Below are 17,387 nucleotides of genomic sequence, written 5' to 3' on the forward strand. Positions count from 1 at the left end.
TATTAATTATTCACAGGTGTTGTGATGCATTCAAGAGTGTGGACATACTGTGGTTACAGCAAACCTCAGGTTATCGTCTGCCAACATATCTTTTCCACTCCCTGACCTCTAGTCACACTGAGCACAAAGGCCATCTTCACCTCTGTGTCGATTGAACTGGCATGGAAAGTTCTGGTGCTCTCTCAACTAGGCCAAGACCGACCAAAGATACCACACTCGGTCGATCACAAACACAAGGTGACCATGGGACACACCCTCAGTCGCAAAAAGGCTGACGCAAAGTTCACTCATTGCATGCAGTCAGCAGAAGATTCTCATAGATGTATGTATTTATAAATGCATTTTGAAGTCTGAAGCTACATGGATGGACCCAAATGCATGACAAGATGCACAAATCAGAAGACGTTACACAAATAACCAGCAGGGTGACCAACAGGCCAGAGTTCAGACCCTGATGGTTTGATTTGATATTTAATTCAGTTTTCACTTTTCAGACAAATCACTGACATTAAGGAATAAATAGAGAGCTGGGTGTGTGAGTGTACATTTCAGGATTTATTTATCAACATTGATAATGAGACACATGAAGCACAACTATTAATTCATTGTTAATTTCATTTCATACCTTCCCACTCTCAAGACAGTGCCTATTGTTTAGAGTCAACTTTGCACCTGCTAGAAGTGACTGTTTTCTTCAGGAAGTGGTTAAACAGCACACATCCAAAAGCTGGAGACAAATTGCTACAAATGCAATGACACACACCAACCCACACCCATCTCACACACTCACTCACTCACTCACTCAGACAGACACACACACACACACGCACGCATATGCGTGCGCACACACACCCGCCCCCACACACACACAGACGTACACACCCACACAAGCACACACATACACACAAAACTGATGATACACAAGAGCAGACACAGCAAGGAATTCATGATTCTACAGTGAAGCCTGATGTACACAGTCATTTGGTTTCAATTACAATAAAATACAATAGAAAGACAAACTACAGGATTCTAATCATGTTGGAGACTCGAACACCACATTAAAATGATACAGAATTTCATATCACCAAGTTCTCACTTAGTCACAATGGCAATTGCACAACATCCCAAACTTTGTTCACATATATGGCAATTTCCTCATCATCTGACACTCCTCGCCTCAAAAGCCGAAATGATTTTAACTTTGTAGCTCAACACTTTGCATCATCAGTGATTCGTTTGCCCGTAAAAACATGATGTAGCCTCATAGAGTGAATAGAGTTAGAAAAAATATAAAGAGTTTGTGTATAAAACTAGTGAGTTTACTAGCTAAAAGTCAAAAGACAAAAGATTACATCCTAAACATCAACAGCAAAGCAGCACTACACCGTGCAAGGCCATATACTGTACAGCAGAAACCAGCCCAGAGTCCCTGTAACTAACTTCCTATTTCACGTTAGGCTCCAGAGGCCAATGGAGACGGCTGTGCTGTACTGGCACAGCGTTGAGACAGGTGACTGACACGCCACAGTTTACAGACTTGAGCTGCCACTTCTGCTTCCATCCTCTTTGTTCCAGCTGAGGCGTGCAGTCAGCTCCTGAAGCAGGCTCTGTTCGGCCTGCTGCCAGCTGTCCTCCCAGTCTACACACACACACACACACACACACACACACACACACACACACATACAGATCATTACCACAAGGAGCTGTACATACACGCACGCTAGCACACACTCACACACATTTACCACAAGGATCTATACACATACACATACGCACACACACACACAAAATTACCACAAGGATCTATACACATACAAAATTACCACAAGGATCTATACACATACACACACACAAACACACAGACAGACACACACACACTTGCACACAAGCACGCACACATGCACGCTAATGTGCTTATGTGTGTAGCTTGTGATGTGTTAAGAGTAAGAGACTTGAGAATTAATACTTTACACTGCAGTATGTCACCTTCACTGGAATGTGTGTGTGTGTGTGTGTGTGTGTGTGTGTGTGTGTGTATGTTTAGACTGTAGTAAACTGTCTAGATATAGGCCCAACCATCAGAGATACAACCAACAATAGATACACCATCAAAATAACAAGCATTATAACTGCAAGTGGGCTTGTCAAGATGTCTCACGCACAGTAATACTACACTGCATCTGCACCTTTCCATGTGTTTTCACACCTCTCAACCACTCGGCACCTTGCCTCTTTTTTATAATGCATGTGAAGCCACATTTGAGTGCTGCTGTGCATGTATATGTATGTGTGTCTGTTTGTCTGTTTGTGTGTTTGTGTGTGTGTGTGTGTGTGTGTGTGTGTAGGAGAAGGGTGTAGGTGTATCTTTTTGTGTGGGTATGCATGTGTGTGTTTGTATGGGTATACGTGTGAATGTTTGCATGCTTGCGTGTGTATGTGTGTGTGTGTGTGGGGGGGGGGGGGTTGTGTATCATTGTGTTTTGTCTAGGTCTGAAAGAGAGAGAAAAGGAGAAGCTCAAGAACTAAAGCCAGTTCATTACCTGGACTAGAGCAGGAGAAAGGAGCCGAAAAGGTCACCCGGACTCCATGCGGCTCTTTCATTTCCTCAAACTTTGGCCCTGGAAGTTTCTCCTGCTTGCACCACTCATCTAGGGAGTTTCTCAGGGACCCGCTGGTGCTTGCGTCTGGAACAGTAAGTTTAGTTTGCAAGTTATTTCTGAAATGTGTGTCCTTTTGCAGAAAAAAACATGTGCAAAGATGACACAAAAAGTAATGATAAATATACTGTATATACTGTGTCTGCTTGCACAAAACATCTGTACATTTCTGAAATCTTCACACTAACAGCAAAAAATCTCTCACCAAAACCATAAGCTAATTTTCAGGTTTTAACTGAGCTGTCAATGTTGTAAAAGCTTTGCCAAACATACCCTGCTTGACATCCTAAGACTAAATTATTTACAAATGGGGATGCACAATATCCTCGACATTTTTCCCTCAAAGAATAAAATTAAAACCATTTGGCTTGACTGAACCAGTAAATATGAGGGGGCTGGGCAGATCAGAAGATGCTGTTTTGTAGTTATTATCAGAAGCTCAAACAAATCAACAACGTTGGCGTTGCATTGCCCTGAATCTTGCAGTATTGCAATGTAGCACAATATATTGAATCATAAACCTTGTATTGATTCCTTGTGATAATAGCACAGGGAATCCCTATCATATCATCAGATTCTTGTCAATACAGCCCTATAATTCATAATTATTGTATGTTGTACTTGTGCAATGTTCATATTGTACAATAATGAATTAACTTGGCTGTAAACATTGTTTATCCAACACCATCAACTCACCTGTATCCACACCGAACATCTTGAGAATGCGTTCGCTGAGATAATTCCGCGCCTGCTTCTTATTGGTGTTGCTCTTGTGCTCCAGGTGGTAGTCAGTGAACTTCAGCTGAATGGAGGCCTTGTACTGCTGGGCTTTTAGGGAATATGCAGGCTCGCCCTGGCCGGCCATCTCCAGCAGAGCGGTCACCTGCTCGTCAGCTTCGTCCTGAGCCCCTGGGATCCCCGAGAGGCCGAAGAGGCGGCTGAGTTTGGTGAGAGCGTCCTGGAAGGCAGTCTGGCGAGCATTTCCCTCTGATGAACCTGAGCACGCGGCCATGATGGAGAAGAGATGTTACCAACTAACCAGCTCTTCAACTATGTTATAGCAGCAAAGAGCATAAATCAATAGGGACAGCATCACTTAATCGGCAAAGAATATAGGTTTCACACTTATAACGTAGTTCTTTTATCTCTTTTATCTATTCTTTTAATAATGGCTTCAAATGGCTTTCCTTTTAATGACACATACCGGTAGACATAATATAATAGGCAAAAATGCATCTCTGCCAATACCAATGCACACCCAAAACATCTAGTATGTAAGGGATAATCAACGACGCGCCGTGCGTTTATAGGAAAATAATGCACGTTCGAAGTGGTAATAAGGACCCGACGCCGCAGGCGGAGGGGACTTTACACTTCGATAAGTGCATTATTTTCCTATAAACGCACGGCGCGGAGTTGATTATCCCGCTTATACCACTGCTACTATCACTGCTACTATCACTTTTATATCACGTTTATATTGCCGCTGTCTTAGATACAACGTTGTTGATTTTACCGTTACATTGACATTGCCGAATTAATATTCAAGTGTAATAAGCCCAAAAGTAGGGAACTACTTCATAGCCGTGCGGTATATAGAAAAATAATGCACGTTCCAAACAGCGCATCACAATAGGAAATTTGACCAAGCAGTGGTATAATGCACTATATAACTTTGCTGTTCCAGACAAGGCATGATCCTTTTCATCAGTTCTCGATGCATTGAGTAACCACTTAGCATTAAATGGGTATCCAGTGGATTGAAAATTGATGAACAGGGGAACTCCAACATCATGTGAGTTCAAAACACTTAAATGCATTGCAAACAGAGAACGGAAGAATAATAACTATTAACCTTGTCCGTTATAGACCAAACTGTACGACACATTAGTCAGTGAGCAGGAAAAGGCATTCTCCTTTCCACTAAACTCCTCTATAGGACAGGGGAGGGACCTTTGGGCAAAGTACTGTTTGACTTCTTGGGTTGAACGGGTCTCGTCTGAAAAAAGCACACACACAGAAAAAAAGTTTTTTTGATATTGTTCCACATGTACCCTCAAAGGATGATGGGAAACAATATTATGAGAAGAGAATTAAAAACCACCTGCTCCAGGCCGGCATATCCCGGTGGCGAGGGCCAATGAATGGAAGGCTTTACGACTGGCCTCCTTTTTGGTCCTGCAGCAGCCAGGACTCCGGAAAGTGTATCGATCCAGCTGAATGCTCACACTGCACGTGAATCTCTGCTCCATGCTGTACTTCTCACATGTGACCACAGGGGGCAGCAGACCCCACACTGCCAGTAACCTCTCCACCTCTCCACCTGCCAGACATACCAGTGTAACACATAAGGCATATGGCATAACAAACATAAAAATATGAAAATGCTAGAGGGAAATATATGCTAATAAATTGCACACTTATGTAAACTCAAACTCCTGAAATGTAAACTTGTCCAGTCCTAGTGTGCTAAAATGTCAATAGATACCTTGGCAGGTACCTTGAAATTGCAATTTGGCTTGTTTTCTCTGCACAGGTGATGTGCTAGGGCCAGCGGTAGGGATCACTGGAGCTACAACAACAGGGTCTGGCTTTGTGGGCTGTGGTTTGAATTCTGCTGCTGACGGTTGATCTATGGAGTTTGGAGCGCTGCTGCCTCCTGGTGGTACATTCATGCTACTACTCCCAGCAGACTCACAGCCAACCAAGGCCACTGCAGAGATAAATACACAGGTGATTACAAACTTTCACTCAGACATTGTGGAAGCCAAGTTAGTAATGGCAGCAATTTAAGCAAAACAAAGAGGTAAAGTGCAAGCTATTGAAAATCCTTCAACAAAGCCATCAGTGAAACGCTGACTGGGCTCATGAGCTGTGAGATCCAACGTTTACCTGAGCGTCCACGTTCACCACCAGGTAGGTTCTCCCTCTTAGTGACGTCATAAGATGGCTGACCCAGACCCTGGGCCTCCAGTCTCTCCTTTAGGTCACCTTTGTAGTTTTCTCCACTGGCCGTCCAGTTCAGGACCCTTGACAGCTGCTGGAGGGCCGTTTTAGCAGCCTGCTGTTCTGCCTGCTTCTTTTTGGTCGACCCCTCTGATTTTAAAGGGAGATTAAATTCATTCAACTGACCAAACTGCATTTCAAAATAACTTAATTGTAATTAACGTACAGTTCTAACGATACCTTGGTCTACAAAGGTGAAGGACCCACAGAGTTTGAGACTACATCTGATCTGGTCATCTATGCATCTCTGCACATTTTCCACAGGTAATGGGTAGCCAGATGTCTCAAAATACATATGGACCATAGCTCTGGATGAACCTGCCAAGAGAGGTTGAAGTCCAATAGAATACTTTGAATCACTCAAAATAAATGTGTACGTATATTGCAAATCCTACTAAATCATCACATTTTATCACTCAATGATTTATTTGTTTTTTTTTCTGCCCTCTAACCTGGTTTAGTTTCAATGCCAATTTTTTCGGCTAATTTCCTGTAGGCAGACTCTATGGCGCCTTCCTCCTGAAGCTGCCCCTCCTGGTCCTGAAGCTCAATGTCCAAGACCACAGTCACACTTCCATAGTACCGGGTGCCTGTTGGAGGAAGAGCAATTATGGGATGCAAGTACAGGGTTTCCTCTGAGAAAACACTAACTTCTTACATATTGTAATTTCAATTTCAATTCAATTTCACTTATAGAGTGCTAAAACATTACACATGTCTCATGGAGCTTTACAGTGTTAAACATTCAGAGAGAGCCCATGAGTGACAGGGGCGAGGAAAAACTCCCTAAAATAAGGGATACTGTACATATGAAGAAACCTCGGACAGATCCATGACTCAAGGGCCCCACCCATCTGCCTAGAGTCTGTTACACTACGAACAGTTCAGTCACATCCTATTCTTAATCCATAGGGCTTAATATGACATTGGTCCACCCTTTGCATCTATAACAGCTTCAACTCTTCTGGGAAGGCTTTCCACAAGGTTTAGGAGTGTGTTAATGGGCATTTTTGACCATTCTTTCAGAAGCGCATTTGTGAAGTCACACACTGATGTTGGATGAGGAGCCTGGCTCTCAGTCTCCACTTTAATTCATCCCAAAGGTGTTCTGTTGGGTTGAGGTCAGGACTCTGTGCAGGCCAGTCAAGTTCGTCCACACCAAACTCTGTCATCCATGTCTGTAGGACATTGCTTGCTGCATTGGTACAGTCATATTGGAACAGGAGGTGGCCATCCCCAAACTGTTCCACAAAGTTGGGAGCATGGAACTGTCCAAAATCTCTTGGCTATTGCTGAAGCATTCAGAGTTCCTTTCACTGGAACCAAGAGGCCATGCCCAGCTCAAAGATGGCCTTCCTGTTCCAACATGACTGTGCACCAGTGCACAAAGCAAGGTCCATAAAGACATGGGGGTCCTGTGAGGTAAACCATTACCAGTCATCAGCCATCATTATGGCTGGCACTCATCACACCTGAAGTCCCATCCCTATGGCTGCCCTACCATCGCCTGCTGTGGTCCCCTTAACCGGATTCCTGGCCCACACATCCTAGCCACCCATTACTTTCCGAAAATAACTAATCCCTATAGACAATTTACTCCCTACACTGGACTATTTGAACTTTCTGATACTACAAATTACCTTATTGTAACTGACCCTAGGCAGATGGGTTGGGCCCTTGAGTCATGGATCTATCCGAGGTTTCTTCCTATATGTATCTCCAATTCTAGGGAGTTTTTCCTTGCCCCTGTTACTCATGGGCTCTCTTTGAATGTTTAACACTCTGTAAAGCGCCATGAGACATGTGTAATGTTTTGGCGCTCTATAAGTGAAATTAAATTGAAATTGAAATTGGATGAGAGTTTGGTGTGGATGAACTTGACTGGTCTGCAGAGTGCTGACCTCAACCCAACAGAACACCTTTGAGATGAATTAGAGTGGAGACTGAGAGCCAGTCTCCTCGTCCAACATCAGTGTGTGACCTCACAAATGCGCTTCTGGAAATTCCTTTAAACACATTCCTAAACCTTGTGGAAAGCCTTCCCAGAATCCTTGAAGCTGTTATAGCTACAAAGGGTGGACCGACACATATTAAACCCTATGGGTTAAGAGTAGGATGTGACGCCCCAGCTGTGGCGCAACTGGCTGGGGCACCTGCACCGCACGTCGGCGACCCGGCGAGCCTCGATTCCCGGCCCATGGTCCTTTCCGGATCCCACCCCTGCTCTCTCTCCCATTCACTTCCTGTCAATCTCTACTATCGCTATCAATAAAGGCATAAAACGGCCAAAAAATATACTTAAAAAAAAAAAAGATGTGACTGAAGGTCATATGGGAGTCAAAGCAGGTGACCCAATACTTTTGGCCATAGTGTATACACACACACACACACACACACAGTGGGACTAATAAGTATTTGAACCCATGCTAAAGTCGACTAAAAAGAGGAATATATAATCATCTTTTGGAAATTCATCTTACAGTCTCGATTGTTTACACACATTTTCTGAAAGTATGCCTCATACTCTCAGAACTCTACACACAAATCCAAAAACACACACACAACGGGCAAAACTCCTCAATTCTCCTGCAAAATGAAACTTTCCCTTCAAAACAATGTACTTTCTCCTCAAAATGGTCTTTTGTTCTCAAAATACAAACACAAACCATCATATATCAAGACATTTATAAGAACCAGTTGAACACTGATGTGCTCAGTGTAAAACACTGCGATGAATTGAAAACACTTCTTCTCCATTCATCATAATGACTTAGGCCCTTTTCTGTTCAGTGTTACACTACGAACAGTACTACAACCAATAGATAAGCTGATACAGTAAGTTGTTATGCTTACCCTAACAATATTTTGAAATATCTCATTGTTTTCTATTATTTTTCTTTGTATTTGCCGTAATGTTATGCCGTTATTTTCAAGGACCATGTTCATGATTTCAGTTTCCTGTTCAGGAGACAGAAGCCCTTGAGTTGGTAATCTTTCAGCTGCCAAATAAATGGTAAAATACTGTAAATACTGTGTAGGAATACAAACTAGAAGTACTTTTCCCAAATACTTGAAACATACTTTACAGTAATTTTACAGTCTTACAGAACAGTCCACAGGCAATACTGTACTGCTGTGCTCATTGAGCTGTATTGTACTGTACAGTACTGTACTGTATTGATACGCAGCACTGCAATGTTCAAGTGGCTCGGATCTCATCAGAGATTACGGTCCTTGGCCTCCCCGTCCTCCTCTTACTCTCACTCCTCTGGCTCTGCCTCTGCCTGTACTACTACTGTATACTGAAGTTGTGATTGATAATTGTAAAACTGTGTGACAGGTGTTTGCCCATGTGATGAGTCAGTGTGCATGGTAGGGCAGTTAGCTTTAGAATTTGAATGGCAGTGTGTTCCTTGAAAGAACAAGACATTTTCTTCATGAAAATTGTGTCAAATGCAGAGAATTGTGTGTAGTGTTTTGAAAACAGTGTGTTTTAGAACAGCAATTTGAGTGTAAAGCAGAAATTGTGCTTATAGTTCAGCAGAATCGGTTCAGGAGGTTGGTGCATGAGCTACATATTATTGGAATTGTGTCTCAAGTACCAGAAATTGTGTGTAAACAATTGAGAAAAACTGTAAAGGCCAGTTATTTCATGGATCCAGGATCATATGCATCTTGATAAAGTTCCTTTGGCCTTTGGAATTAAAATAGCCTCACATCACATACCCTATTCATCATACCTAACGATTGGTATGGTGTTTTTTTGTTCAGTTAGCCTATGCTGGTTTGATTGGCATTGAGCTCAATGAGCAAGTTCCAAAAGATGATTTTATATTCCTCTTTTTAGTCAACTTTAGCATGGTTTCAAATACTAGGTTGGTGAAAGAATGAGTCACCTTCTGCTGAGGTACTTGCTGACTCTTCCTTGACAGGTGTTGGTTGGGTGCCATTGGCTGAGACTCTGGATGGGGACACGTCCATCTCCTCCAGTTGTCTGTCTGTCTCTGTGCTGCACACCTCCATGCTTACAGACGGTTCATTTACTAGGACCTGTGGACCAGCGGTAGGGATCCCTGGAGCTGCAACAACAGGGTCTTGCTTTGTGGGCTGTGTTTTGAGTTCTGCTGCTGACGGTTGATCTATAGAGTTTGGAGCACTGCTGCCTCCTGGTGGTACATTCATGCTACTACTCCCAGCAGACTCACAGCCAACCGAGGCCACTGCAGAGATAAATACACAGGTGATTACAAACTTTCACTCAGACATTGTGGAAGCCAAGTTAGTAATGGCAGCAATTTAAGCAAAACAAAGAGGTAAAGTGCAAGGTATTGAAAATCCTTCAACAAAGCAATCAGGGAAACGCTGACTGGGCTCATGAGCTGTGAGATCCAACGTTTACCTGAGCGTCCACGTTCCCCACCAGGTAGGTTCTCCCTCTTAGTGACGTCATAAGATGGCTGACCCAGACCCTGGGCCTCCAGTCTCTCCTTTAGGTCACCTTTGTAGTTTTCTCCACTGGCCGTCCAGTTCAGGACCCTTGAGAGCTGCTGGAGGGCCGTTTTAGCAGCCTGCTGTTCTGCCTGCCTCTTTTTGGTGGATCCTTCTGTGGTTAGCAGTCAAACTCCAAGATTAATGATCTGATGACAACTATGGATTGGATCTTTACTTGATAAAGTGCTTCTAAATTTGTAAACTTCTAAAATTGAGTTTTATCTACCATTATATTCCTTTTGGAACTTTGGAAGCACCCCTATTTAACCATAATCATATGTATAAGATTATAAAAACACATGATTAGACGATTGGCAGTCACCTTGGTCATGAAAGGTAAAAGCCCCACACAATTTCAGCTTGCAGTAAAACTTCTCATCAGGACCTTTGCTGCTGTTCTCTTTTGGTGGAGGGAATCCACGCTCCTGAAAATGCTCCAGAACCAAGCCTTGTTTTGAGGACCCTATTATGAAAGACAACATTTTAACAAACTGCCACAGAATGATTAGTAATGTAATTTTTTTAGTAAAACACAGAATGAACAGTAATGTCTGGATTATTGACATACTGTGTGTCCCACCGGTTTTGGCTTCATCTAGTCCAAAAAGATGGGCCAATCTTCCATAGGTAGCATCAATGGCCTCCTTTTCTTGACCACATCCTTCTTCAGAAGCAACTTCAGTGTCCAGAACCACTATCACACTTCCATAATAGTACTGGGTTGCAGTTTTCACTAGGTCTTGCCCTGAAACACATCCTTTAATGGAATAAATACATACATAGAAACACACACAAACAAACAAACAAACACACACATACAGTATCTATCTAGGAACGTCTGTCTTTGTGTCACTCTGTCTGTGTCTTCCACGCATAACTCTCGAACCACTAATCCGACTGACCTAAAATTTGACACATGTATTGCTAATGACATGCGTGAGTGCAGTGCAAAGTTTGCTTGTTTTTGGACAAAAAATGACAAAAAAGATATTGTCATTTATAAACAAAATACAACTCTACCGCAATCCCACAATTCTACCGCTCTCCGCACTCTAGCCACTCCCCAGTTCTCACTCTGACTTAGGCTACTCCAGCAAAGAAAAAAAAGGCCATTTCGCTGACAAAGTCACGTGTTGCCATTCATGGAAATTATGTCTCACTTAAAGAGAAACTATGCAGCAGGATTGGCGATTTCATCTCCGGTTTCGTTTTTCGCTCGTTTTAGGCTTGCATATTTCTCTGCAGAGCTTCCCCGACAGCTTTAGCGTGTATATTTATAATTATATAGGCTATTTATAAATATACAAATTGCAAGCGTGGATTTGCATTTAAAACAGCCGCTCTTGACTCTATCTGGACATCGGCTATGGGCATAACATTCATTCAAACATCACTTCCGAGTTCATGCGGTTATTTCATCATTTCCCATTCCCAACAACAGCAACAACGCACGGCTATGTAATGTGTCTAATATTGCCATTAGCTGCAGGTCAAACGCCTTTCCCCTTCACCCTTTTACTTTGCACAGTCAGTAAAAAGCGCTAACTGCACGGGCCTGATTCTACATCATCGCCAATCTAACATTCTCTACCTGCATCACCGTAATTGGGCAACCAGTTTCTTGGAAAACATTGTTTGTACGGGCACTGCACTAGTATATATAGCTAGAGAGAAAGAGAGAGAGAGAGAGAGAGAGAGAGAGAGAGAGAGAGAGCATATGAATGATAGTGTAAACCTGTATTTTCACTGTCACATTACACAGCCTCCCTGATTGTTGCCTTCAATCTCATCTCTTCTAGATGAGAACACTGGAATTTGCCGGAAGACTTTCTCTTATTTGAATGCATACCTCATACTTTTTCAGGTTTCCGTCTGTACTGTACATCTACCTGAATGTTTGCTCAATTTTATAGATCTGTTGCTGATTTTCATGAACCACATACAGTACAGTATTGAACTGCATTTACATTACTACAGCTAGCAAGTCAGCCAGCCTGCCATGATACTCACCCTCAGAGGTGTTGCTTTCTGAGGGCTCAACTGGATGCTTCATCTGCTGTTCTTCTCCAGTATGGACTTCAGCACTGGGGGCTAAGGTCTGCAGGTGCTCCAGGGCCTTTTTAGCAACCTCTTGATGCGCTAGCTTCTTACTCGGGCACGCTTGCTCTCCAGTAAATGTAAGTCCATTCACCGTTAGGTGGCCCCTGTAGCCTGTGGGAAGTAAATAAGGCAAGTGTAATAAGAAGCTCATCTCTGCATCCATTAACAGAACACAAAACATGATGGGAAAATGTAAACATATTCTTGTGCATTTCAATACACTGTATTTTGACTAAACAATAATTTGCATCTAAATTCCTAAATTCAATATCCAATGAAAACAAATCAGACACGATAAACACAGCATCTGGCATGACTAAGGCTAGATAATCAGTCATACAGTATACCAAGAAGCACTGGGTCTTCCCAGAACTGTCATACTCTAGTATAAAAGCTTGGGGATGCGATAAAGATGGGGGCAATCATCATGGGATTATACAAGATATCCATAAGCAATATATTCAGCAGAATAAGAGAGGAAAGAAACTCATACCATCTCCCTCACAACTCTCAGTAAACACAGGCTCAGGCCAGCCATATTTCCGTGCCCATTCAAAAACGTAGTTCTTATATTTCATTGGATTCATACTGAAGAGAGGGTCTTTCTTAGGTCCTGAGAAGACATACAATGTAAGAATACAAACAATTGTTATCAGATAGCACATACAACAGAATGCATCCCAGTGTAACAGATTGTCACTATTCTACTATCCGGATATCTCTTTTACAGTTACCGTTGTTGAACATTGTGTGAATTGCCACACATCTAACACAGGTGTGCTTTTGCATGTTCATGTAACTGTGCAGTCTGACTGATACCAACAGTGCACATCAAGAATGATTTTCTATGGTTTGTGATCTTTATATGTGTCTCTTGTGACAGCGCTTTCCTCCAGCAAGGGTGAATAAATGAAGCAATGTGTTGACTGGCTGGAATATTATATGACTTGGTCCTAGCCACCTTGTTTGCTTCCCAATATACTGTACATGTAGCCAAGCATGTAATGGGTTACCGTCAGTCCTTCAAGTTGTCTGGATTGGAATCTGAGCCTCTCACCTTGACCAGTGACCTTCTCCTCCAGCTGGTCGACACGCTCGTTCAGCATGTTGATCTGCTTGTCGTGCTCGTCCACCCTCTTCTGGAGTTGTTCCAGCTGTGGAGCAAGCTTCTCCTTCAGGTCCTTGTTCTTCTGAAGAAAGGTCTTGATGCCTTCAATCTCCGCCTACGTCAGACACATGCTTTTTTAGGCATTAGAGTAAATTGGAGTCCACATCCACATCGTCCTTAGCAATTGCTGTCTTGATGTGTCCTTGAAACATTTGTTTACTATCTGCATTCACACAACAGTAAAGAATATAAAAAATAATGACTAAAATAATTATTCTAAAAAAGCTCCTTCAGTGTTACTTGTATTTAAGCTCCATGCAAATGAAACAATACATTACTTGAACACCATCCTGGCCCTCTTCATATCGTAGAGTCAAAAACTCAATCTTCTCTTTCAGGGCTTTTTGCTCCATCTCCATACATTTCTGTTGCAGTGCATCAGAATGATTCTTTTGATTTCCTTCTGTACCATGCTGCTGGAGGACTGGTGCTAACCCATTATCCACTGTATCAATTATCTAGAACAGAACACATTATGCTGTTAATACACTTTTGCTAAACAAATGGAGATATTGTTTCATCTTTTGCTACTATTAGTGATAAGTAATAGTGGTTACATGGCAGCACACACATTCTGAAAGTACAGAAGTACAGTAGTTTCCAATAACCCATAGACATAACCAACCATTCCACCTAGTCCAGCCTCGAACATCAAACATAGTAAAATGACCATACAACTTAAGTAAGCAAGTCTTATGACCACCCTATGCATCCATACGAAGAATTGTCAGAGGGCCTTTTACTGAAGACGTAAAACTCCCCCTGAACCTTTTCAGAGGCATTGTAAACATTCCATCTTTCTTGTAAATTAAGGTTTTAAATGCAGTTATTTACTCAATTACAAAGAGAAAACACACACATATGGCATTTAACACTGATACCACCAGCATAGCCACTGGTTGTGTTCAACAGACTGTTGTGCATACTCCTCTCTGCCTATCATCGTATAAAGCCATAGTTAGTGTTATTAAGCTTATATGATGGATTGGATTGAATGACTGAATTGCTATTCTCCTATATATTCATTGTATATTTTCATTAGGTTATTGCTTGAAATTATATTGTTTATTGTTTATAATATTGCTATTCTCACTACTTTTTTAAATTGTTCACTGTTACATTAATTATTGTAGGCCTATTGTTTTTTATTATTATTATTTGTATGTCGCTTTGGACAAAGGCATCTGCTAAATAGCAATAACCATAACCATAAACAATAAAGCCCTCCCCATACCGAATAAGTGGTATGCGCATTCAAATGCGCTCACAGATTCGTCTAGGCTATAGTCAGGCTATAGTTTACCAACTGACTTACCTTCTCAATCTCACTGGGCAACGTCTTCAGCTCATGAGCATGTTTGTCCAAGAGGCGGGCAAAGCCTTTGATCTTCTCCAAGTGCTGCTGAAAGTCCTGCTGGCTCATTGTGAAGTCAGGGGAATGCATCACACAGTTTCTTACATTAATTACCTACAAAGGAAACCAGGTACACACACCCACACACACCCACACACACCCACACACACACACACACACACATACAGAGGAAGAATAAAAAAAATAAAAAAAATATGAGAAAGAATATAAAATCAAATAAATCAGGGAATCTAAATGTACAAAATAATTATTCCAGTGCGTTATCTAGCTCTAGCTGTGCTGTCAGATGGATGTTTCTCTAGATTACCTTGCTAGTGTGTTGGTCCTTAATAAATTTGCTGAAGTGAGTACAATGGCCCATGAGGTTGAGTAAGGCAGCAATATCAAAATGATCATAGATGGCATGCTCTCGATGACCCTGGGGCATGTACACCTGAAATATGGTCAAGTTAACGCAGATACAGGTTTTAAAAGCAGGACGTGAAAACGATAATAGCACAAAATAATGGGCACAAATTAAAACCACATTTAGGCACAAGACAATAATTATACTCTTGTTTTATTGCATTATTGTACGTATGCCTATTCTGACAGACCGTTGTCTATTGTTTTTCTGTTTTTTAAAAAAATAAATATCGCACTTGTGAGCAATTCAGAGATCCATTAAATAGTGTATTGTCTTGGAATTATGCATGATCATACACTCACCTTAGCCACCTCCCATTTGTTTTTAGGCCACAGATGTGGAAAGCAGTTTTTCCAGTAAACAATACCTTTTGCACAAGTGTGATTGGCCAATATTTCCTTAGTCCATGGGGTACAGACTTCACAGGAAGGTTTCTGTGGAGGAAAAGCAGCGAGTTCAGAGATACAGGTCCCATCACCATTACAATGTGTCTTCAATGAATCTGCTTAACCTTGCCGATTCCCTAGCTGTGTCAGTCATCAGATGATGCAACTAGGAATTGCATTCAGAGAAACAAACCAATATGCACTTACCTTGTTTTGCTTTCCATCACATTTATTTTGACAGGTAGCCCCTTTCAATCTGTTGCCGAGTTTCTGCTGAAGGGAGCTGTGATAAGTTTCGGTTTCGTTTTCAAGGAAAGAACGAAGTCCTACTCTCAGTGTGTTGAGAGTCTCTGTAGTTTTAAGCCAGTTGCGGTAATTGTCATCTCTGAAGCGAGCCATTTTTGCTCGTCTCTTCTAACTGTTCGTGCCTTTAACGTGATAAATACACCACATCTCCACATTAGCACATTCCCAGGGCAGGCTCAAGAAGTCAGCAGGACTGTCCGCACGCAGGCAAGAATCGTAGCCTACCTCTTTCTCACCGAGTAGCCTACTGGTGGTAGAAATTGACGTCACCGCGTCATAGGCTTGACCTGTTTTAGACGAAGCCGCGTTGCAGCCGTAAGGACGCAACTGGGACAAAGAAACAAAATTCCACACTTTTGAGGCGATGCTTTGATGAAACGATTAAAACTTTTGAAATGGGGTTAACACAGGATAAGAAAGGTTAATAAATATTTCTCATAGAGATTTGTTGGGGAATCTAGACTCCTTAAAGGCACAGCCTCCAACAGAGAGTTGCGGTAGGGAGGGGCAGGTACTGTAGATCCGATAGGTATAATCCCTCTTATCAATCTTAAAATGGAATCAGGAATGGCATCAAATACAGTTTGATACGTAACAATGTTGCAGGTTATCCCATACTTCAAACAAAAGCGTGTGTACTATAAAAGACAACCATTAGAGTCAATTAAAAGTGCAGGACTGACCAGATGCCTTTAACCAGTCCTCCACGACTTTTTTACAGTATCTGGGCATTTCTCAGAATTCGGGACTATTTCTGTCCACAGGGTGTAATTCTATTAAAAACAAATTAAATCTAATAAATTTTAGCATCACTAATTAGTATAAGCAAAACCAAGCATAGACTTTTTTTTATGGTTGCTCATACTATTGATTTTAATACATTTTATTGGTGTTTTATGGTACAAAATCTGTGTTTTGGTGTTGTCCCACACTAGAGTTTTCAGATGTCCTATCATATCTCAAACATTATTTATCACAAATTAATAAAAAAAAGCATGCATATGAATTAATTGTTACCTGAACTAATAGACTATATACACAGATTAAGCATATATGTGCATTTTATACTCTATTTTGCTCTATTTATACCTGTCCCATGGTTTTGCCGTCATTACCATCACACTCTACATAAAGGCACTTTCCTACTGTTTTTTCATCAAAAATGTATCTGGTAGCCATGGTAACCTAATATCATAATGGAGCACATGGATTTCAAGCTGCAAGACAGATGCCCTAATGTCCTAGCCTGGAAAACCAGCGCCAACTGCTGGACGGCAAAATGTTTTGCCTGCATTTGGGTCTGGCCTCGGACCACTGTACATTTTGAAAACACTGCCCTGAATCTGGCAGATGGCAACTAAACCAATCACAACGCAGAGATGTGTTTTGAATCAATGCGGGCGAGGCAGAGGGCTCTGGGGCGGGGTTTTGAGGGAGCGTTGGCCTATAGGCACAGACACGGTTTGAAAGACAACGGGTTGTGCTCATC

At 41.8% G+C, this 17,387-nt stretch overlaps 1 protein-coding gene and 1 long non-coding RNA gene across 6 annotated transcripts; one reads left to right on the forward strand and one right to left on the reverse strand.

Moving 5' to 3' along the window:
* Nucleotides 1-515: 515 nt before the first annotated feature.
* On the reverse strand, nucleotides 516-16,119 carry si:ch211-91p5.3 (uncharacterized). 5 transcript variants are annotated; one of them, XM_062527806.1, is made up of 21 exons: nucleotides 15,800-16,119; nucleotides 15,509-15,640; nucleotides 15,108-15,233; nucleotides 14,741-14,893; nucleotides 13,704-13,883; nucleotides 13,315-13,480; nucleotides 12,751-12,870; nucleotides 12,168-12,368; nucleotides 10,726-10,902; nucleotides 10,480-10,620; nucleotides 10,066-10,269; nucleotides 9,563-9,886; nucleotides 6,119-6,256; nucleotides 5,847-5,984; nucleotides 5,553-5,756; nucleotides 5,149-5,373; nucleotides 4,765-4,983; nucleotides 4,516-4,659; nucleotides 3,357-3,656; nucleotides 2,544-2,687; nucleotides 516-1,639 (listed from the first exon to the last, which is right to left on the reverse strand). In XM_062527806.1, exons 1-21 carry the CDS (start codon nucleotides 15,989-15,991, stop codon nucleotides 1,530-1,532), a joined length of 3,738 nt encoding a protein of 1,245 aa, XP_062383790.1. In that variant the 5' UTR covers nucleotides 15,992-16,119; the 3' UTR covers nucleotides 516-1,529. The 5 variants fall into 5 exon arrangements, with proteins under 5 accessions (XP_062383790.1, XP_062383792.1, XP_062383788.1 ...); XM_062527808.1 differs by having other exon boundaries at nucleotides 10,738-10,914; XM_062527804.1 differs by having other exon boundaries at nucleotides 10,066-10,266; nucleotides 10,726-10,914.
* On the forward strand, nucleotides 2,557-3,808 carry LOC134071184 (uncharacterized). Its single transcript, XR_009937023.1, has 2 exons — nucleotides 2,557-2,695; nucleotides 3,442-3,808. It is a non-coding gene; the product is annotated as an uncharacterized LOC134071184 (long non-coding RNA).
* Nucleotides 16,120-17,387: the final 1,268 nt, after the last annotated feature.

The sequence above is a fragment of the Sardina pilchardus genome, chromosome 23 (genome assembly GCF_963854185.1).
Source record: "Sardina pilchardus chromosome 23, fSarPil1.1, whole genome shotgun sequence".
NCBI classification, from domain to species: domain Eukaryota; kingdom Metazoa; phylum Chordata; class Actinopteri; order Clupeiformes; family Clupeidae; genus Sardina; species Sardina pilchardus.